The sequence below is a fragment of the Prosopis cineraria genome, unplaced genomic scaffold, assembly GCF_029017545.1.
Source record: "Prosopis cineraria cultivar Desert tree isolate PC_DT_omini unplaced genomic scaffold, ASM2901754v1 PC3, whole genome shotgun sequence".
Classification (NCBI taxonomy): Eukaryota; Viridiplantae; Streptophyta; class Magnoliopsida; order Fabales; family Fabaceae; genus Prosopis; species Prosopis cineraria.
Genome location: NW_026555334.1, coordinates 9485087 through 9508018, shown reverse-complemented (window position 1 = coordinate 9508018; position 22932 = coordinate 9485087). Strand labels below are relative to the sequence as shown.

At 33.7% G+C, this 22932-nt stretch overlaps 1 protein-coding gene across 6 annotated transcripts; it reads right to left on the bottom strand.

The window, feature by feature from the left end:
* Window positions 1-715: 715 nt before the first annotated feature.
* On the bottom strand, window positions 716-19341 carry LOC129305776 (probable ubiquitin-like-specific protease 2B). 6 transcript variants are annotated; one of them, XM_054945847.1, is made up of 18 exons: window positions 18931-19066; window positions 16422-16575; window positions 15325-15390; window positions 15056-15252; window positions 14852-14948; window positions 14668-14717; window positions 8911-9108; window positions 6982-7057; window positions 5970-6078; window positions 4811-4885; window positions 4260-4391; window positions 3817-4017; window positions 3676-3731; window positions 3504-3597; window positions 3055-3145; window positions 2848-2967; window positions 2280-2660; window positions 716-1619 (listed from the first exon to the last, which is right to left on the bottom strand). In XM_054945847.1, exons 4-18 carry the CDS (start codon window positions 15170-15172, stop codon window positions 1056-1058), a joined length of 2361 nt encoding a protein of 786 aa, XP_054801822.1. In that variant the 5' UTR covers window positions 15173-15252; window positions 15325-15390; window positions 16422-16575; window positions 18931-19066; the 3' UTR covers window positions 716-1055. The 6 variants fall into 6 exon arrangements, with proteins under 6 accessions (XP_054801822.1, XP_054801819.1, XP_054801821.1 ...); XM_054945844.1 differs by lacking the exon at window positions 16422-16575 and having other exon boundaries at window positions 18931-19341; XM_054945846.1 differs by lacking the exon at window positions 16422-16575 and having other exon boundaries at window positions 9094-9108; window positions 18931-19341.
* Window positions 19342-22932: the final 3591 nt, after the last annotated feature.

The following is a 22932-nucleotide window of genomic DNA, read 5'->3' as shown; positions in this document are numbered from 1 at the left end:
TTTTTAAAAAAATTAACTTTGATCCTTTTCCTAAAAATTATTTTAAAAAATTCAAAAGGGATATAATTGACATTAATTTTCTTATAGAATACTTATACGTAATTTTATGAGTCATTTTTTATAATTTTTGAAGTCATTTTTTAATTTTTTTTTTAAAATCAACTAGCTATCAAAATTAACCTTTTAAATATCAGAACATCCAATGCACTATTTTTAAAAATTGAATGAGAGAAATTACACTATATAAAAGTTTAAAATACTATATGCTTCAAAGCAAATAGTTGGGAAGCAAAAATTCCTTTTAATCTTAAAATATTTAATTTATATCATCATATCTAATGAAAAGTCAAACCATGACCTCATTTATCATAAGTTCATATATAATTTTTTACCTTTGTTTAATTTAATATTTTTCATGTATCATAACAGTTTTTGGCATTTATTATTAATGATAAGTGATCTTTCTACCCCCAATATAATACTTGCAAGGCATAGAAGTTTGAATGTGAAATATTTTAAGGCAAAAATACACACTCATTGTTAAACTCTTTATTGCCCAAAACCTTAAAATTATCAAAGCTGCCACCACTCAATAGCATCTTAAAATATAAAATGCAAAGTGTTAGCATGTATGTGTTACCTGCATGCTAACGCTATACGTTTTATATGTTATTAGAAAATGAAATAAAAAATTAAATAATTGATGAATACTTGATATAAAAAAAAAAATCCCAATAGCCTTTGTATTTGGAAAAAGAACTATAAGCATGACTAGCTCTTACTGGTGAGAATGATAAAGTTGAAAACAAAATGGTTGGTTATAATCACTAGCCTTTGTACCAGGAGAAATAGAAGCCTATTACTGTTATATATACTAACCATGGACAAGTTTTGACATGACAAAAAGCCCTTTAATCTCCTCCATTCCTTTTCTTCCTATCTCTCCGTGCAATCTGTATTGGGGTTTCTACCCTTTTTTTTTTCTGGTACTTCTACTGTGACATATTAACATTTTTGCATCATAGTAAACAAAAAAAGCCTGTTTTTAACACTATTCACATTGACATTAAGCAAGATCCTTTGAAAAGGCTTCTTGTGATTGGCTTTTCACCTTCACTGTCCACAAGCCTTCTCCTCTTGGCATCTCGTTCACCAGACTCACAAGCTGGTGGCTGTGTCTTGCAAACTGATTCATCATCTTCAAGATTGATGGTCTCACATGGATTACCATTTACCTCCAAAGAGGAAGGAGATTTAACACTTGCAACTACATCATCTTCCATGTCATTTGCCTCTTGAGAATCCTGAACAATACAGTCTGCAAGTTCTTCACTGGAGGCTGAAGAACATTGCTCAAGCATGTCATTCTTGTCAGAAGGGTTAGACCCTTCAGTTTTCTCCTGGGGGCAGTTTTCTTGAGTTTCTGTCTCTAATGTATTCCAGGGCGCATGTGAATGTGCGTCATTGGCGTCTTTAAAGTTCATGGAGAATCCCTGCAATGATGCTTCTGATGATCTCAAATATGATGTGGACGGGAAGTCAGATGTGGACAAGGCAAGTTGAGAATCTTCCATCAATAACGGTGATACCGTTGTTTCTTCATCATCCTCATCAATTTCCTGCTTTCAAGCGGAAAACAAATAACAAACGAATCTGACGTCGGCCTATCAACATCTTTCTGTAGAAGGCACGAGTTCAAGTAGTAACGCGCCACTAATTAAAGTCTCTTATTAGAGATTAATACCGTGTGCAGCTAATTTCCACTTTTCTTTCTTCTACTTTATGAAACAAAATGTATGCGGTACACCAATGTCAAAGAGCCTTAAAAACTATGCATCCGCCTAGCATACGTAGCTTTTAGCTTCAATTAAATTCTACCTCCCATTGACATGACTGCCTAAAATTTCTTGAACCAGTAAATGATTGAGATGTAACAATTTAGTAATTGAAGTCAACAAGCCTCTAAATATCAAGAGACAATAATTAGGATCAGCCAGCATTGTTTGTTCTTTCTCATGAAAGATTCAATAAAATTTTATGTAGAGTGTTGATGACCTAATACAACCACAACCTTAATCTAAGATTGGGACTAGCTATGAAACATGGACAAAGTAAACCCTTGGCTTGGACGCCCTTTATGTTGTTGTTCGTTGAACAATAAATATGCTTGATCTAAAAACCACCTGATGAATAGATAGTTTATATTAAAAAATGTTTTAATATGATTTACTATAAATCACATGGGTTGGAACACTAGCTAAATAATTAAAATTCATTACCTCAATGGGTGACATGAAGCCCCTTTGATGACAAGTTATAACCCGCTGAAAATTTGCAGAAGATGAATCTCCAACTGTTCCTTGCAAGTCCATGGAAAAAATTTCTCGCTCTCTAATACTTGACACGACTCTTGTAGGGGAAGCTACAGAGAACCGAATATTTGTCCCCTGTTTAGCAGAAAAGAAAGAATTCCCTCCGCATAATGTCAGATGACAACTCCCACCAAAAGTACCAGCTTCCATTTTGTCCTCTGAGAGAGAACTTTTGCTAATGCAATCATTTGGGAGGACTTTAGGAGAATTATCTTGGAAGACATCATAAATTAGCTCCTGAATATGAGCTCGTTTCAGAGAAGCCTCTACCGGAGGGAACCACTTGCTCTTCAAAAGGGGCAGAAAAAGCAAAAATAAATAAAAAAAATAAAATTATCTGTGACTCAGTATACAACACAAGCCAGCTTTCAATATATCTATCAAAATTCAAAAGTCAGCACCTAGTAGTTAAAGTTGTAAATGCGGTATAAAGGTAGAGGAAATATAAGTGTTCACGCTAAGAGAAGTCACACACCAAGTCAGAGAACTTTGTGATCTTAAAAGGGTTAAAGTTGATGGGAGCTTCATTGAGGAAACGTTCCACATAATGAAGCAGAAAGAGACCACAGTCGTATAAGTTTTCCTGCTGTGGAAGCTGATATAATGTGGAGACAAGCAGAAATTTAGAAGTTGCATTTATATTCCACATATTTAGATGTCAAACAAGAGAGACTGAGAGTACCTCTAGTGAGACAAATCGCAAATGTAAGAATTTCGAAGAAACATCATCCACCATATCACGGTGCCTCTCTTTCCATTCTTCACATAGGTAACTGTCATAGGATATAAAGAAAAGCGCTCATAATCAGCCATAATGATTTTTTTAATTATAACTTGAAATGAATTTATTTACATACCCTATGTAATGGTTTGCTACCATTTTTTTTTTTTAAAGACATTTGCTTCAACATCCTCCCCCATTCCCCTTCCCCAAAAAGGGGGAAAAAGAATAAAGAAAAGAAAAGAAAGACAAAGAAGAAAGAGAGAAAAAGAGGAAGGAAAAGCAGCAGTCACACCTTGAATTCACAAGGCACCCTATATTCTATCTATTTTGTGTAGATCATATCCAATCCTATCCACTTTGACTTCAAGACCTTTTATAATCCAAAATCTGAGCTAACAGACAGATACCTTTGGAACACATTTTTGAGACCCTTGTGACTCCCTCTTAAGGAATCCATGTGCAAGATGCAAGGTACCTTTGAAGATTCCTTAATTTCTTCATCTGCAAGAGAGCCAAGTAAATAGGGTATTGGGTGATGTCCAAATAAACCATAAAAAATTCAACTCAAAGGAGAAGGACCTTGGAAACATGCCACTTCACCAGGATGACAGATGACAATCAAACTCCAGTGAAGGCTGCCAGTAGCAAGATTCAAGAATTATTTTTTTATCAGAATACAGCATAATCCCAATAAATAAGCAAGTTCAGTTAGTTTCCCACCTATAGTTTATAGGAACAAAAATACAGTCCTTTTCAAAAAGGTTCACTTTCCTTGTCCATTTCCGAACGCGTTGAAATGCTGCCTTACCATCACAAGCACTTGGTGGATCTTTGTCTAGATCAGCAAGCTTCCGAAAGAAGAAGCAATTGAAAAAGTGAAACCTGTTCTGCTCATTGGGAGGGATTTTATTTTTCAAATACCTATTAAGTACAACAGATTTAGCATAAATTAGTTACTAGAGAGCATAAAATGAAAAGGTATGTCTACATTTACTGAGTAATTCTATTATTTTAAAAAAATGGAGCGCAAGACTACCTAGATTGTAAGCATTTGTGAGAGATAAATTATATACAGGATTTTCTCCATGACAAAAATAAATTTATAGCTACGTAAATGAAGAATGAAGTCAAGAAAAAGCTATAACTTCAGCAGTACTGCTTACTTGATATAAAAATCAATGATGTTATCGTTAATGAAGGTCTCTGGCTGTAGAAGCTCAATATCTCTCTTACTAAGAGAAACAGCATCAGCATCCCCCTTTGGATATATAATCTCATCAAAAGTCTCATCAAAACTGCAAAGCATGACATCATACCAGCAGAAATTTCTTCAAACAATTTATATTATACTGATACGCTATTAGGTGCATGACCATGAATGATTTGTAATTATATATTACACAATCTCAGATCGCCTTTTGTTGGAAGTTAATTCAGCTAAAGTGATCCAGCGATGCATCCAGAATGGTTTGAGAAACAGGATACATTTTTGTACTACCAAAATGGTTTGAGAAAATTAGGTTTTGAAAGAAATGCATCCAGCAAGACAGATCATGACAATAACACTAATTAATTAATAAGTATCAAAAACCTTTTTTTGGGCCAATCAGTATCTAAAATCTCATATGCAGCGCACCCACCAACACAATTAATAACATAGATCATATTTTGACGGTGACATGATTAAGCAAGCACAAATGCTAAATTGACTTACATGGGAAGATAACGCATCTGAGAGACATGGCTATTCTGGCCAAATTGAGAATTTTTTTCATTATCTGTATCGAGGCTGCATGCATGTAAACAAAATACCAATCAACACCTGACAAGATTCAGCAACCTCCTCCTCATACAACTAAATGAAAGGCTATAGCATAAAGACAAAATGAGACCAAAATTTACTCAAACATTAAGCAGAAAAACTACAAAAGAAGCTTATATGACCTAAAAATTGCTTCCACAACAGATCACAAAATGACCATACAAAAAGAATACATTTACATGAGTATGAAAGAAGAGCTGAAAATTTAATCCGAGTTACAAGCACAACATATTAATTCATACTTGCACACATTGACACACAAAAGTATTGAGAATTTGAGATGCTCCTGCGACAAAACACTAAAACATCCACAGACGGTATAAATGATGTTAAGGGGGAAGATGTGGATGACTGCAGAATACTAGCAATGAAGGTGAACTCCAAATATTTTACTACACAGACACTCGCTCGAAACAGACAAATAATACAACACAAGACCCTTCAAGAACAGAACAAGTTACTGTCTTTAGAGAGGTTGACACTCCACCCAAAACCTGACCAAAATTCTTATTGCCCTTCCTTCTCAGCTTTTCCCTCCATATACCAGTCAACAACTCTTTAGCTATTCCCTCCTGCCTCTTCTTCATGAGTATCTTCTTTTGCTCCTCTTCTTCTCTGTCTTATCTGATTCTTAACCTTTGGGATTTCTTCTGGACCAATGGTCCTCCCCTTTTCTTACCCATTTGCCAATCCATTATGTCCCCTTCTTTGTGTTTTGGAGGCAGCAGTGGGTTAATAGCCATCAGAAACTAACCCATCTCATCAAAAGAAAACAATTTCACGATATGAAATACCAATCACATGATACATGTGGGCATAAAATCCATAGAACTAGCATATTACTATGCTGTTAAGTCAAAGCAACTTAGACAAATCAAAGTAGCAAGACACATCGGCGGGCTTTTTACCATTTGTTTGAACAGTAATAGTAATTTTTCAACTTTCTCCACCCAACAAAACAAGGCAAAAGGTGAACTCTGGAAGCAATCATCAGAACACTTAGAATTGATAAGTATTGCATCCCCAGCAAGTTAGGCAATAAAATACTTACTCAAAAATATCATTCCATATATCAGCATATCTCACATCCAATGATTTTACCGCCTCTTCTAATTTAGACCAGCAGGGATCATAAACTGCAAATTTCAGCTCCTTAAATCCTGCATGAATTTAATAAAAGGGACCAGATGTTAAACCAACAACCGATAATTTTCACATAAGGTACAGCCATTTCTGGAACCGTGTTTCTTTTTCCCTCAAATAATCTCAAATAAGAGATGATCAAAACAAAAACAACTAACAACCAGCAATCAACTAGTCTAGATTTTTCCAGAATATGGGAGATAATAAAAAGGAAAACTTCATCTTTTTATTTTTTATAGTAAAGGAAACTTCATCTTTAATTAAAAAGTAAATCACACAAACCTCTGAATCTGGCTAAAATTACATAGACCTCACCTCCATTTTTAAAAAATATATTTAACAACCCTTAAAACAAAAAACTTCCCCTCCCTTCAGCCAAATTTTAATTTTTCTGACCAAAATACCCTTCATCTAGAATTTTCTCGGTTAAAGAAATATGTATTTAGGCTTAATCAAGGCTATTTTGTCCAACATTTTTAAATTGAACTAAAGTGCAGAGTTAATTTTTTTAGTTTAAGAGACATCTTTCATAATGTATCAAAACAACAGAAAAGAGAAGTCTTTTATTTCAAGAGAGATCCATGTAGACTTTAAAAATAGAATGGACGTTTGCGTATTTTAGCAAAACTCATAGTAGATCTATAGAAGTTAGTCTTAATCAAAAACATAATAGAACAAGGGAAATATTAGATCTAAAACCACCATATAAAATGTTTAGCTTCAAAAGATACAAGGAGCACCCAGCTGAAGCAGTATCTCATTCTATAATATATTCTCTTTAAATAAGAATACTACAGAGTTAAGACATGCAAAGCAGCCTGTGAAATTAAAAAATACCATAAGCGTGCCTGAAGAACAATAACTAGGTCTACACAAATGGGGAGAAAAAGGAAAAATAAATGAGACTATTTTAAGGGAACCTTGATTGTGATTTTCATTTCCAGCTTCTCTAGAATCTTCTGATGTAAGGAAAAGGTTGATCATGGCTGTTTCAACCTACAGCAAGCAGATATTCAAATTGATTTAAAACCTTTGGTTTGGGAGCAAAATGAGGAAGGGAAGAAATAAAAGTCAATGAAAAGGGGAAGAATAAAATTGAAGAGGCAGGAAGTAATTATCTTTAACTTTGTTTGGATGTCTATAAATGAATAACGGGCAAAATCATTCAGAACCAAATTTTGACCTCCAACATTTTGTTTCAAAAGAAAAAAAAATAGTCAGAAGGAATAACGCTTTGGAGGAGGGTACTATATCTTCCTAAAAGAAGAGAAATATTACGCAAAACAGAAAAGCAGAAGGACAAAGTATGATATGAAGCAAAGTAGTCCATTCTCCATCTGTAACACAAAAGAGATGACCACTTGAAGAGGCCACAACGCATAAGTCAAATAAAGAGATGACTTAAACACTGTATCAACAATTAAAAAGATGGAAACTCCCTTAAAAATAAGACAATTCCTCCCCGAATCGAGCAAAAAATCAAAAATAAAACAAAAGGGCCAAAAGCTGTGCATTGCCCAAAGTATTGACCTTTCTATTGTCACTGAACTCTAAGTACAATGCAGAAAAATTAGCTACAGGGCCCAAGGGCACCCATAAGACTACCATCAGGATGATATTTAGGCCCCGTTTGGCTCGCTGGAAGTATTTTGAAGGACATTGAATTGGAAATGCAACTGGAAAAGGAAAATGAATTGGGTTTAAAAGTATGGTTTGGTATACTAGAAAATTTAAATGGAATTCTTGAACACAAAAATGTTAAAATACAATAATACCCTCATAAAAAATAAATTAAAAAATTATCACCCAAAAATCACTTCATCTCCCAGTCCTTCCCTCTGGCATCTCCGGCACACTATACCAGTTGGACATGGGGTGATGGTTTAGTGCTTAACATCAAAATCAAGCCCCCTAAAAAAAGATCAAAACTGCAGAGTAAAAAGGCAAGGGAATCCTACAAAATTCAAGAAACGAACTTTCACCCACTCCTCTTCCATCAAGCATGAAACAAGAGTCGAACCTAAAAAATGTATCAAATTGAATCATTATTGCACATTGACAAAACAGCATCTTCTCCCTATTACACTGGAAAAATCCAAAATACAATACAGTCCTAACGAGAGTCACAAATCAGTAAATCAAACCATTGTCATTGAATCAAAGCAGATCTGGAAAAAAGCAAACAGGGGAGCCTGCAGGTCAAATTCAAAGCAAATGACGGAGAAGATGAGATGCAATGGTGACAGAGAAGTCAAGTGGCAGAGCATGGTCGGATTTGCAACATCTTTGATGGTGGGGCACAATGGACAGTGAAGATGAGAAGTGGTCAAAGAATGGAGGTGAAGGAGAATGGCAGGGGAGGAAGAAGGTCAAAGAAGGTGTATTGGAATTTTGAGAAATTACGGAGGGTATTTTGGTTAGCAAAATTAACTTCCTAGGAAAATATAATTTTCTTTGGGTCTGAGGAGGGAACCAAATTTCCATTTTATTCCCTGAATTTTAATTCCCAAGCATTAAATTTCATACCAACCAATCAAAGGAATTTATTGATTCCTTTTCCATTTCCTTTTCCTGAAGCTAATTTCCAACCAACCAAACGAGCCCTTACAGAAAGACAACAGTGAAATGGGAATAAATTAGGCTTACTTTCAAATTTTCTCCGTACTTCCTCACTAATTTTGGAGAAACTGATATTGCCAGTCCTGAGGTTAAATATTTTCAAATTTTCATCCCCCACAATAAAGGGGAATCCCCATTTTCCTAAACAAAAAACTACACTCCCAAAACCATTCCCTACATTTCCATCCATTCCAATACGTGAGAGAAGAGGAAAAAAGGATGTAATTTGCCTGTTCACACCAACAGGACACGATTTTTATGACATTGTCAATTGACCACTCAAATTTATAAGTTTCTCCACTTCCATTGACAGCTGAGCCTTCAAGTTTGACAGAGCTGCAAGAGAATGTTAACCGAGAGTCGGTGGAATATATATCCCCATACAGAATAAAATCGGGGTTGACATCAACCACCTTTTTCTCGCCATTCTGCAAAGGAAAGAAACAAAAGTCTATCAGAAATATCTAAAACACAACCAAGGAAAACATTGAAACAAAAATTGACAATGATCTATTTATCCGTTGTCCCCATGAGCAAAATTATGCATGCAATATTTTGCTTAGTTTAAAATAATAATATAATATTTCACTTTAAAGCATATATTAAATACAAAATTTAAAACAAACCACTAACGTGCAATGATTGTTTAGTTAAGCAAATTTGATTAAGAAAACACTAACCATACTAACTATAGCTTATCTCATTCATATCATTACTTTACCCTTTACCATAAAGAAATCTTGTTTTCATTTAAAAATGCAAGCAAAAATATATGTGAAATAAATCATCATCTGTGGTTAGACCTAATATTTATTGTATATATTTGCTGTAAATAGTTTAGGAGAATATCTCAAATAGTTATTTGTTATTATTATAGGATATTCGTTTTTTGGGTCAATCTTCTTAATTCTCGGAGATCTGATCACGTTTCTCTAGTATTTATCCTTGTACTCTTTCTCTACTAGAAGATAGAAGTTCAATAAGCTTCATTGCTACATGGTACCAGAGCACGGCTTATCTTATGAAACTTCTGATCACTTTGATTTAGAAAAAGCCAAGACCAAGTCGAACCCAAATCTTTCCTCCTCAATATCGAAGAACAATGGGTCCTCGAAAACTTATCCGAGTAAGGTAGGCAGTCCCCTTAGGTTGACTACCAGTCATAAAGGATCGTCGGCATATATCATCACTGTTAAGCTCAGTGGAGAAAATTATCGGGTGTGGGCTCAAGTGATTAAACTTGCAATTGGAGGAAGAGGGAAGATGGGCTATATTGATGGTTCATCGAGAATTCCAAAGGACTCTAAATCATAGGAGGCTTAACGCTAGCACACTAAAAATTCCTTGGTCTCATCGTGGCTGATAAATGTGATGGTTCTAGAAATTCAGCAGAGTTTCATGTTTCTTCCTACAATTCATAAGATCTAGAAGGCAATATGTGACTCACACTCTAATGGGAAGGACCTTACAAGACTTTATGAACTGAAAACTAAGGCCTAGACGCTACAACAAGGAGAACATGAGGTTACTGCCTTTTGGCCAGAACAAACGGCCATTTGGCAAGAATTGGACTTGATGATAGAAGTGGAATGATCCAATAGAAAAGATGCTATTCGCTATAAGGAGCAAATTGAGGTGAACGTGTTTTCCAATTTCTTGCTGGACTTCATCAATCCCTAAATGATGTTCGAGGGAGGATTCTGAATCATATGCCACTCCCATCAACAAGAAAAGTATTCTTTGAGGTATGTCGTGAAGCTTCTAGACGAAAGGTAATGCTTCTTAGAACTACTCCATCTTCATCTCCTTCTCTAGACTCTGCTACACTCATCAGCAAGAGTGGTGATAACCAAAAGGGCCTAAAAGGGAAGATTACTTGTGACCATTGCAAAAAGACTGGACACACACGTGATACTTGTCAAGAAATCCATGGTAAGCCAGTGGACTGGAAACCGAGAAAAGGAAAGACTAGAGGTTACCAAACATCTAATGATGTACAACCATAAAAACCAGATTTAATACCACCAGTGCCCCAAATTGATAAGAAGCAACTAGGTAAGTTACTTGAGATGTTAAATGTACTTCAAAAGGTTATCAACATCAGCAGTCAAATCATACTACCTAATGACCCACAGAGGTAATTGTGCTTTTTACTCACCACTACTACTAATTACAAATGGATTGTTGATACTAGGGCATCAGATCATATGACCTCTAATTCAAAATTATTTAGTACATATGTCCCTAGTGGTGGGAACGAGAAAATTAGTACAACAAATGGGACATCTTCAATTGCAGGAACAGGGAGTGTGATTATTTCTGATGCTATGAAATTAGAACATGTGTTGCATGTCCCGCATTTAGCTTGCAGTTTATTGTCAATAAGTAAGCTAACAAAACAAGAAAATTGTTGGGCTCATTTTTGTTCCACTCACTGTATTTTTAGTACCTCATATCGGGGAAGATGATTGGGAGTGCTAAAGAACATAATAATCTCTACTATTTAGATGAATCAACCATGAGTACACTCAGGTCTCGAATTCAATGCAATGTTGCATCTACAACTGAGAATAAAGACTTTAAAGATCTTATGTTATGGCATAGGAGAATGGGTCAACTAAATTTCCAATATTTATGTCATTTGTTTACCAAATTCCAATATAATAAAATTTCTTCCTTTCATTGTACCAATTGTGAACTTGCTAAAGATCAAAGATCAAGTTTCAAACCTGTTCAGTATAAATCAACTCATCCTTTTTCAATAATCCATAGCAATTTATGGGGGCCTACTCATATTCCTAATCGCACAAACAAATAGACGATCACATTAGAATGTGTTGGGTTTACCTAATGCATGATAAATCCTCAGTTCCATCTATCTTTTTTGATTTCTTTACAATGATAAAGAACCAATTCAATACCTCTATTCAAGTGATGCATACCGATAATGGCACATAATACTTCAATAATGCCATGGATCTATTCCTTAAAGAGCATGGCATCATTCATAAGAGTACTTGGCCTAACACTCCCCAACAAAATGGCATTGCGGAATGGAAAAACAAACAGTTGTTAGAAGTTGCTCGTGCCCTCTTATTTACTTGTAATGCACCAAAGTATTTCTGGGGGAATGCAATTTTAACAGCTACCTATTTCATAAATTGCATGCCTAGTCAGGTCATTTCCTATTCTACACCCCTTGAAAAATTAAAAGAAACTCATTCTGTTAGCCACCTTGATACTAACCTACCTCTTAGAATTTTTGGCTGCACTGCTTATGCTCATGCTCACTCATCCCATAAATTGGAACCTAAAGCTGTTCCTCGCATTTTTCTAGGATATTCCTCAACTCAGAAGGGATATAAGTGCTTTGACCCACGTTCTAAAAGTTTGCACGTCAGTCGTGACGTCACCTTTGCTGAACATATCCCAGTCTCTTCCAAAGCTTTGACTCCAGGGGAGAGGGGGAGTGATTCTCAGCTTTTGAGTAAGAACTCAGCTATTTCTGAAAATTCTGAATTACTTCCAGAATTATTTCCAGCCTCTGAAAAGTCCCAAACACACCCCACAAATACCAGAATTCTTATCCAGCCACTTACCGATTCTAGTATTCAATCTTCTATGCCAACAATTGAAGTGAAAAGTCTTTCAGATTATAATGCAGGAAAAGCACTAAACAAGACACCATTGACATACTCAAGAAAGAAATGGCAAAATAGAGAGACTGTTATGTTTGAAGCACAACCTGAATCTGAACCAATAGAGGTTCCTGAAGTTGAAAGTGACATAAGAGTTAAATCTGGAGGGAAAGAAGTGGCTGAGAATGAAGAATCTGATGAGTTAAACTTGCCTATAGCCATCAGGAAACAACCCAAAACATGCACACAGCATCCAATTCAGAAATTTGTACGCTACCATGCCTTATCTCCTCAATTTCGTGCGTTTGTAACAAACCTAGATGAAGTAAAGATTCCATCTGACATACATGAGGCACTTAGCATACCTGAATGGAAGAATGTTGTGATGGAGGAAATGAATGCATGAAAAAAGAATGGTACTTGGGAGTTAGTAGAACTTCCAAAAGGGAAGAAGGTTGCAGGGTGCAAGTGGGTTTTACCCCAAAATATGCTTCTATGGGTAAGTTGGACAGGTTAAAAGCCAGATTAGTGGCAAGAGGGTTCACTCAGACTTATGGCTTGGACTACAAAAACCTTCTGCCCCTGTTGCTAAACTTAATACCATCAGAATTCTAATTTCTGTTGCTGTAAATCTTGACTGGTCACTTAATCAACTAGATATCAAGAATGCATTTCTCAATGGAGACTTGAAAGAGGAAGTATTCATGACTTTACCTCCAGGTTTTGATAAGGGACACAGCAATCATGTATGCAAACTGAAAAAAATCTCTGTATGGTTTAAAACAATCACCCAGAGCATGGTTTGATAGATTTTCAAGAGTATTGAGGACTGAAGGATACAAACAAGGGTTATCCGATCATACCATGTTTGTGAAAGTGAGTAATGGGAAAAGATGCATACTCATAGTGTATGTAGATGATATAATCATCACAGGTGACTATGAAGAGGAATTACTCATAATAAAGAAGGCTCTTCGAAAAGAGTTTGAAGTAAAGGATCTAGGAAAATTGAAATATTTCCGAGGTATGGAGGTTGCAAGATCACAGCGTGGGATCTACGTGTCTCAAAGAAAATATGTTCTTGACTTGCTGACCGAAACCAACATACTGGGGTGTAAACCTGTAGAAACACCCATGGTGGTTCAAAAGAAGAAAAAAGAAAAGAAGGAAAATGTCTCCGAAGAAGAACAACTTGAAGAAGAAGTAGAAGAGGAGAAAAATGAACCAGCAGACAAAGAGAGATATCAGAGACTAGTAGGAAAATAAATCCATCTCTCTCATACACGTCCAAATATTGCCTTTGCAGTGAGTGTAGCAAGCCAATTTATGTGTGATCCTAGGAGGAGGCACATGGAAGCAATATACAGAATTTTAAAGTACCTAAAGGGAGCCCCCGGGAAAGGGTTATTATTCAAAAAGCAAAGTCTATGATCTATAGGGATTTATACAGATGTAGACTAGGGAGGAACTCACCAAGATAAAAGATCAACATTAGGATACTACTCATTCATTTGGGGAAATCTAGTTACTAGGAAGAGCCAGAAGCAGAGAGTGGTCTCAAAGAGTAGTGCAGAGTCAAAATTAAGGTCACTAGCTTAGGGGATCACGGAAGTACTATGGATAAGACGTGTTATGGATGAAATACATGTTAATAGTGATCCTCCATCAAAGCTCTACTGTGATAACAAATCTGCAATTAGTATGGCGCTAAATCCTGTTCAACACAAAAGATCTAAGCATATGAAAATTGATAGACACTTCATAAGAGAAAAAGTTGAAGAAGGAACTTTATGTCTTGTCTATCTACCAACTAAACTTCAAGCAGCAGATGTCCCAACCAAGAGCTTGCACAAACCAGCTTTTGATAGTTGTATAAGCAAGTTGGATATGTTTAGCATCTACAATCCAACTTGCAAGGGAGTGTGGTTAGACCTAATATTTATTGTACATATTTGCTGTAAATAGTTTAGGAGAATATCTCAGGTAGTTATTTGTTATTATTATAGGATATTCGTTTTTGGGTCAATCTCCTTAATTCTCGAAGATCTGATCACATTTCTCTTGTATTTATCCCTGTACCCTTTCTCAGCTGGAAGATAGAAGTTCAATAAGCCTCATTGCTACATCATCATATCAAATTGACACATAATCCTGTAATATTTACATTCCATTCGACCCTACAAAATTTACAATTTCATATTGTATTATATATATTATAATATATATATATATATTATGTTATGCTTTCTCCACATGAATTTTTTATTCCTCTCTATCACTTGTTATCCAGAACAGTGATTACAAAACCAAAATTTTAATAAATCAAATATGGACGAGAAGCACTCTTACAATTTCAAAAGCTGCAGAGACATAATCCATTAACTTGCCTTCAAAGAAAACTGAATCACCAGATTTAGAACTGATAGTCAGATAGCGTCAAACAAGAACAGAATAAGGGAGATTATTAACTGGTCATCAATGAACTAATAATTCATATGTCACTTAGACAAAACTTTAGAGAATATAAAAATACCTTCAATGTCTTCTGAAGTCGAAGTTGAAGTTGAAGTTGATGAAGCACTCATTTGACTACTTATATCATCATTGCAAATTAAATCATGTGAATCATTCTGGAAAAGAAATAAATTAAATATGGTCAGAAAAAGCGCCTATGATTTTCCTCTAAACAAGGATGAGTAGGAGACACAACAAAATTAAGATGGGCAAGAGCAATTACTCCAAATTCAAGGTTGCTTTTCTGAAAACCATCCAAGCTAGACATCTCTTTTGCAGTATTCTCTTGTAGTGATGCATCAACTGAGCATGAATTGTCCTGTGCACATTTATGATCCATACCACAACTCCCAGCCTCTAATGGCTTGCTTCTACTGTCCTCCAGTGAAGAATTCAATTCTTGGGCAATTTCATGTGCTTCTTCAGTTGAAAACAGAAACCATCAACAACACTTACAAGTAATGATACACTTTTCGCAAGAATGACTTGTACCTTCGGCATCTAAATCAATTGGATCACTGCTAATATCCTTATGCAGGCTCTTGGGGCCTTGTGCAACTGCATATTACCAACAATGGAAAGCAAAATGATAGTAAAACTGATAATACTTTACAAAGTATATAAGTTGTGACAACAAGGGGAAGCAACACAGAATGCCATTAAAAAGCAGAACACAGCAATGATAAACAAGCAAAGGGAACAAAAAATATTTACATTCTAGTTGCAAAAACAAGGGGAAGAAACACAAAATGAAACTAAGCGTGTGTGCTTAGATTAGTGTTTGCAAAACTGTCTTTACACAAACTGAAGTTTGGGTAAAACTGTAAAAGTAAGTCAATTTAACATGATTTATGTTTAAATACTTAAAAAAAAAAGGTCAGGCAAATTGAAAACTTTTTTGCATGATATAAATCAAAAGCATACTTAGATTGTGTACTGGCTGAAAAAGAAATGGGTTTTATGATATATGTATATAAAATTTGATCTCTTTTAATTAATAATAAGTGATAAAATGAAAAATCAAATAAAAAATTGAACCAATGAAAAAATATTGAAAATATTATTTAAAAATATCAGAAACTGATGGTATTTTATGTGTTTGACAACGAGGCAATACTGGCTCTTGAATGTGCTTTGCAAACATTGAATGCAAATTGTTAATGCTTTTTGATACAACCCACTTGAATTTCCTTACAATAGACTTATGTATTCATATGATGTATATAAAAAATGTGAAGAAAAAATACATGTATCCTTTTTTTGCTACTTAGTGTGAATAATTTTGTTCACCAATAGAAGCACTAGAGACAATGGTAATGTTGCTTGACACAATGGCTTTCTAGTCCTTGAAGTCCATGGTTTGGGTGAACATAACAACATAATGCATCCTAAGTGCTATCCTCCCTTCCTCTATACGGCAGCAGGTCTTGGGACCATACACGTTTAGCAGTAGCTGGGGATATAAAGTAGCTAGATTAGCTGTCCCCTAATCAAGCGTATTTCTAAAATTTGTGACACACAGGATATTATTTTCATAATTCTTACAAAATCATGAAAAGTTACAGTATGCAACAACATAAACACAATACCTGTATGTTTTATCAAATGAAAATGTTGATATTAAGTGCCAATGTCATTCTTGCGGCAAGGTAAATAATTAATGGCAGAACTGAATTGGTGAATTTAATTCAACCAACTTGATGCATGCAGTTACCCAGTAATATGAACTGCAAATCTGACATCCTACATTTTATGCTTAGGCATGATTAGAATTCAAATGAGGTTCAGTAGTCAGCCCTAGTTGGGTTAAGATATGAATCAAGCATAATTATTACAATAATCGGAAGCATCCCCAAAGGAGAAACAAGACAGGAGAGGAATTTCAATACAGCTTTATTGTTTCAAAGCTTAAAAGCCAAACCCAGAAAATTGCACAACAGAGAAATGGAAAATTGAGCACAAATAAAGAAAACTAATGAATCAAATGCAGAGAAGGAAACAGTGACCAGGGAAGGACACACAGAGATCAAAGCACAAAGACCATTGCAAGCACAGTGCAATCAGAAACGCCGAGCAGGGAAGGAGACAGATGAAGAAGTCACAGATCCAGCAATCAATCAACAAGTACAACAGACAGCAACAATTTATTTTAAGACAGAATAAAATGGAAGATAAAGGCAGATAATAAATGCACAGATTCAGCGACCAATCAGCAACCAGAAATGCCCAGCAGAGAAGAAAACAGACAAGAAGGTAGAAAATAGAGCGTTAGATTGGGAATTAGGGTTAATTAGGTAATTGTAGGGAGAGGGTAGTATGGGAATTTAGTAAATATCTCTATAAATAGGGTCAGCAGATATGTATTCACTATCTTGGTGAAAAATCATCTTAGTTTTCCTTTATCTTCTATTTTCGATGTGTCACAGAGGGAGTCTGGAAAACCAATCAGAGAAGAAAGCAGATAGATAGCAAAAAGAGATGAAGGTAAAGGGTTGAAATTTTTAAAACACACATTAAATGCAAAAGAACACATTTTTTAACACAAAGTAACGCAGAAGCAGGTCTCAATAGCTTCTACTCAAATGCTGGTTTAAGGGAGAATGCTGTTTACTAAAGATGGTATCATGTTTGGTTTCAAATTGTTTCAATACTGGTTTTTAGTTTTGAAATGACGTTTCAGGCTCCTAAACATTGATCCAAACATAGCTTAAAAGCAAAAGCAAGGCACAAAGAAATGATAGGCAAACAAAGGGAATAATAAATATTTACATTCCATTTTAGCCTCATTAAAAATTGCTTTCATCCCATTTCTGGCTTCTTTAACCATTGCCACATTTCTTTAGTGGCATAATATTCAGTCCAAGTTTTAGTGTTTGGGAAACAGTTTTGGTATCCCAAAACTTCTGTTTCCTATGCCTCAAAAAATCCATTCCCAAGATTGTTGGATTTTGGGAAACTGAAACTTTTTCCCCAAGGTGCTGCTAAATATGAAAAAAAAGCATACGGAATGAAGTACTAGCGCATTGGGTACTTTCGAGAGAGCAGATTAGTCAGACTCATAGTCACAGGTGCAGTGCCTCAAGCAATTAGTATACACATGTAATATACATGTTCCCATATTTGGCTCTACATCTCAGTTTCTTTCTTTAACTTCGATGTTTTCCATCACCAATTAATTATCAAAAACACATCCATGTTTCTATTTACAATAAATTACCCCTTCTAGAACTTCCTATAAAACCCTAACTAACACATCCAATCATCAGAATACACAATAAGCTGAATTGGTAAATAATAATATTTAGAAATTTTAAGGTATAGTTTTGGGGTGGAAAATGTTAAAGGATTACAAACTACAAGAACATTGTTCCATCTAATAACATTAATCTTATTATGTGATTAATATTAGTTTAATTATCCTAAAAATTGTTGGTTAAAAAATTATCCTAAAACTTGCAACACAAGAATGGGGAAATAATTAAACCTACAAAATCGCCGATTAAAATTTACTAGACCAAATAAAGTAGTAAACCCCTCTACAGAAGGTGTCAGCATCAGAATTCAATACATGATACACAAGGCTATGAGGTGAAGACGCCAAAAAGATAGTTTTGGTAAAAGAACTTTCCTTCTGAATTTAACTAGCCCTCGTAATTAGTGGATGTTAAAATTTCAAATCGAGCTTCGTTAGTTTTCTCAGCATGTAATCAGCCACAAGAATAATTTCACATTGGTCGCTGGACCACTTTGTAACAAACAAATTAAAGTTGACTAAATTATCAGCTGATCGAGAATCAGCATTGTATCCAATTTTTTTTTTTTAATTTCACCCCACTTCTGCGTTTACTCCGTAACACATTTGCAAACTAACATTTCCGCAAGAGTCCAGGTAAATTGAAAGCCAAATTGCAATATTTAGCTAAGGTGACTTTCAGTTTTCAAAAGACTCCTCCCTCCCCCACTCCATGCCCCAATTTCCCACTTCCCACATGATCAGAGTATGCAAAACTCAGACAAACCCAACATAAAAGTGATCAAACCATTTTCCAGCAAAAATCATTAAACAGGAGAAGAATGTAAAAATTAAAAGATACTTACAAACTTGAAGGAACGTATACTTGGTAATGGGGGAACCGCGATTCTTCTTAGGGTTCGCGAACTTGCCCAAAATACGCTCGGACGCCATCTCGATACACGCATCCTCTTCGTTAAATTCGAAAACATGGAATTTCTCTGTTGAGGATGCTGCAGCAGCAGAAGCAGAAGCAGAAGACGAGGATCTTCTGGGCGGGGTCATGGAGCGAGTCCGAGTGAGTGAGAAACTTGACCGAATTCACAAGAAAAAACGTGCCGTTTGGCGTTGGGGATTGTTTTATTTTCGTTCTCGATGTTTTAGAACGACATTACTGATTTGGCTCATCGAGACTCGGCGACGAAACTTGAAGTCATGGATTCGTTCACATCGACCCGGGACCGGGACAAGGGTCCGGCTCCTTCTCTCGCATTCTTCATTTTGCTTCTCCCGTAAGCCTTGTATTTAAGATGGAAGACGCGCGCTCTTTCTTGGCGTTGTTAAATGTACGTAAAACTAATTGAAGTTTTATTGTGTGACATTTTCAATTTTATCACTCATTTTACAAAAAAGTTAATTTTTTAAGATATTATAAAAAAATAAGATGTAATTTTATTTTTAATTTTAATTTTAAATACAACTGTATTTAATCTTTCATATTAATTAAGAAAGAATAAAATTAAAAAATAATTTAATTATTATAAGATATCTTACATTTTGAACTAAAAATTACTTTTAAAATGTGTTTTTTAAATAAGATCAAAAAATATTTATTAAAAAAATAGTTTTATGAAGAGGCTGCTCTGTCATTAAAAAAAATAAAAAAATAATCATTATTTGTCTTAGTAGTAGCATCACCTTTCTTGTTCTAAAGAGACTTTAATGTTGACATATTTATTAACATTGACATGTTTATTTGTATACATAGATGTGTGAGTTTTTCTTTATTATAGAAAAAAGGTTAAGTTAAAAGTAAAATTATCCAAAAGAAAGAAAAGAAAATGCAGCTTGATGATTTTTCTATTATTAGATAGATTGAGATCTTGTATATAACAATTACAAAATAGTCAAAAATTACTTTCCAATACGTTTTTATTTTTATTAAAAAAAAAGTGTGTGTGTGTGTAACGGGGGAGTTTTAACCTTTTGAAACATTGCCTTGTGTGACATATCGGACAATGGATAAAAGACAATTTAATGAATAAATGCCACGTTTAATACGATGGAATGGTTTTTATAAAATGAAAATAGGAATGAAAATAAGGATAAAAATAGTTTTAAAAAATATGTTTGATACGGTTGAATTTTTCAATGGAATCATACATTTACGTTTGTTTGGTGTGCAAGTTTTAGTCAAGAAAAGTAATACTTTATTTTTAAAAGAGTAATTGCATTTTTTTTTCAGATGAATGGACAGAGTTTTTTGGCCAAAAATGGACAAGGGGTTAAATAAAACATCAATATGTACAACGAAATGATGAATAAAGGATTTTAAGATGATCTTCCACTACCATAAATAAAAGTGATTTCCAAAAATTTCTCTCTCTTTTAAAAAATATAAAATATTTTAATTAAATTCCACCCCTAATAAAAAAATTACTTATCTCCAAACTAATATCATGTTTACATATTTATCCTTATTTAATAAAATTTCACTTCACAATAAATATAAAGTGATTTACTTATCATGGGCTTTTTAAAAAAAATATAAATTAATTATATCTCAAAACACTAAAAAAGTTTTACATTTTTTAACATTTAATTTATTAAAAAATGCTTTATATTTTTAAACAAAGGGATTAACAAGTTTTTAACTTTATCCCTATTAAATATACTTACTTTAAAAACAAAATATACTATAATATTTAATAATCTTCTCAATATTTAATAAGGGCAAAATGATAAAGATAAATATAATAATTATCAAGGTGCCTTATAAATAGGACTGTAATAAATTCTCTCTCTATTCCTACATGTAAGACTAGAAAAGTATATCTCATCAATTTCATTCTTCAGCAGCAATAGTTGCAGCAAGGGCCTGAAACCCACAATAAGGGTGAATGTACAATCAAGAGACGTTGATGCCTTTAAGGGCTAATTAAAGCAAAATTCATGTTTTTGCCATTTAATTTGATATTCTAATATAGAACATTATATTATAATCATAACAAAGCATGAAAAAATAACCATACCATAATGCTTTATTCGTGTGTCATGTTTTCTGGAAGAGAATTATAGAACGTTACATACAAGCAATTATTCATATACTTACCACAGAAGGTCACTAATACAGTTTACTTTGGGAGGTCAATGATTGCAATAGTTTGTCGTCATTAAGATCAAGTGGAAGACAGAGTGAGTGATCATATATAACTTTTTAATTGAATATGAATTTCACCACAGGTGACGAGAAAGAAAATAGTTTAATAATTTTAGAGTGTAAGAAGTTGTTTGGTTTTTTTTTTTAATGAAAAAAATTGACTTTTTAAAAAGCATTGAATGTGAATTTTGAAATGTGCCCTCTAAAATCTTTTCAAAAGCACATCCATAACATTTTGACCTTGATAATTTTGCCTTTGCCTTTTACTTCCACATCAAGTCATTTTTGTATTTTCCTTTCTTTTCTCTCTCAATTCAATGAATGCTTCATGATTTCCTTTCTTTGTTTTATTAGAATTAATAAAATTAATTAAATAGGTTATTAATAATTACTATGTTAATTAATATTCTTATTATTTAATCTAAGATGCCAAATTTTATATTATTTAAAAAAATATCACATTTTTTAAGCATTTATAATATATTATATTTGTATAAAAAAATTATAAATCATAATAAATCAATATTCTTTTAATAATTGTATATTTAAAAGTACATTTCATTATATATAATAATTCAAACAACTTTTAGTTTATTAAATTAACTTCTAAAAAAATGTATTCAAACACAAATTTCATTATAACAATTGAATATTACTAAACTAATTTTTGTCAAATAAATTTTTGATAAAATAACTTCTAGTAGTCAATGAAAAATTAAACAAGCATGAAGTGATGGGAACTTAAATTGCATGCTCACATTGTATACATTATCTAAGTGTTATATAACTCTAGTGATATATTAATATGTGTGATTGTCTTTGTTACAAAAAAAAAATGAATTTTCAAAAATTACGAGAGAAAGGGTGTGGTAGTCTAATGCTTTCATTGTATATCAAGAGGTAAAACTGCCTTCCTTTCATCAAACCATCCTTAATCCTTATGTTACTATTTATTGCATTCTTGAGGTATTGAAATTTGAGTACTACCATCATTTATGTTTTGAGTAATAAGCATTATTTCTTAAAATTTGAGATCCAACTCAAGTATGATTTAAAATTAAAATACATGGACCAAAAGTATTATAGAAAAAATGATGAAGAGGTCTCAAAGAAATTAATTAATTCAAATTAGGTTACAAAATGCCAAACTCTAATATTTTACAAGTTCGACTCTCAATTTTATAATTTCATTGCAATAAATTTGAAACTTGTGTTCTAAATTTTAATGAGGAAAATAAATTTATTTATTCTTTAATCATATTAAAATTTGAAGAATAAGTTACAAATTTATCATAATAAAATTATTTGTTAATCTACATAGCTTTTTGAGATAAGTTGAGAAAAAGTGAGAAAACTAAGCTATTTTTGTTGGAATGTTTATATAGATTTATATTAATTAATAAGCCTAAACAGATTGGTTTTTATGATCTTATGTGGATCGTGATAAGTTGATCACACAAGTGAGACCAATGGGCAGAGGCTAACCCACAACCAATTAGCCGTTAGTTATTTCCTATCTCTTAACTGACTGAGTCAGAAATAGTAAAATATAATTATTTAATTATTTAATAAAGTATTTACTGATCTAATCTTTATAAGGATCAGTTGATAACCACAAACACACGATATATTTTCTTTTGCTCCATTATCTCTGCACTTTCTTAAAAACTTTGGGGACTAGTAGGTTGTGTATCAGTCTACACTCGAG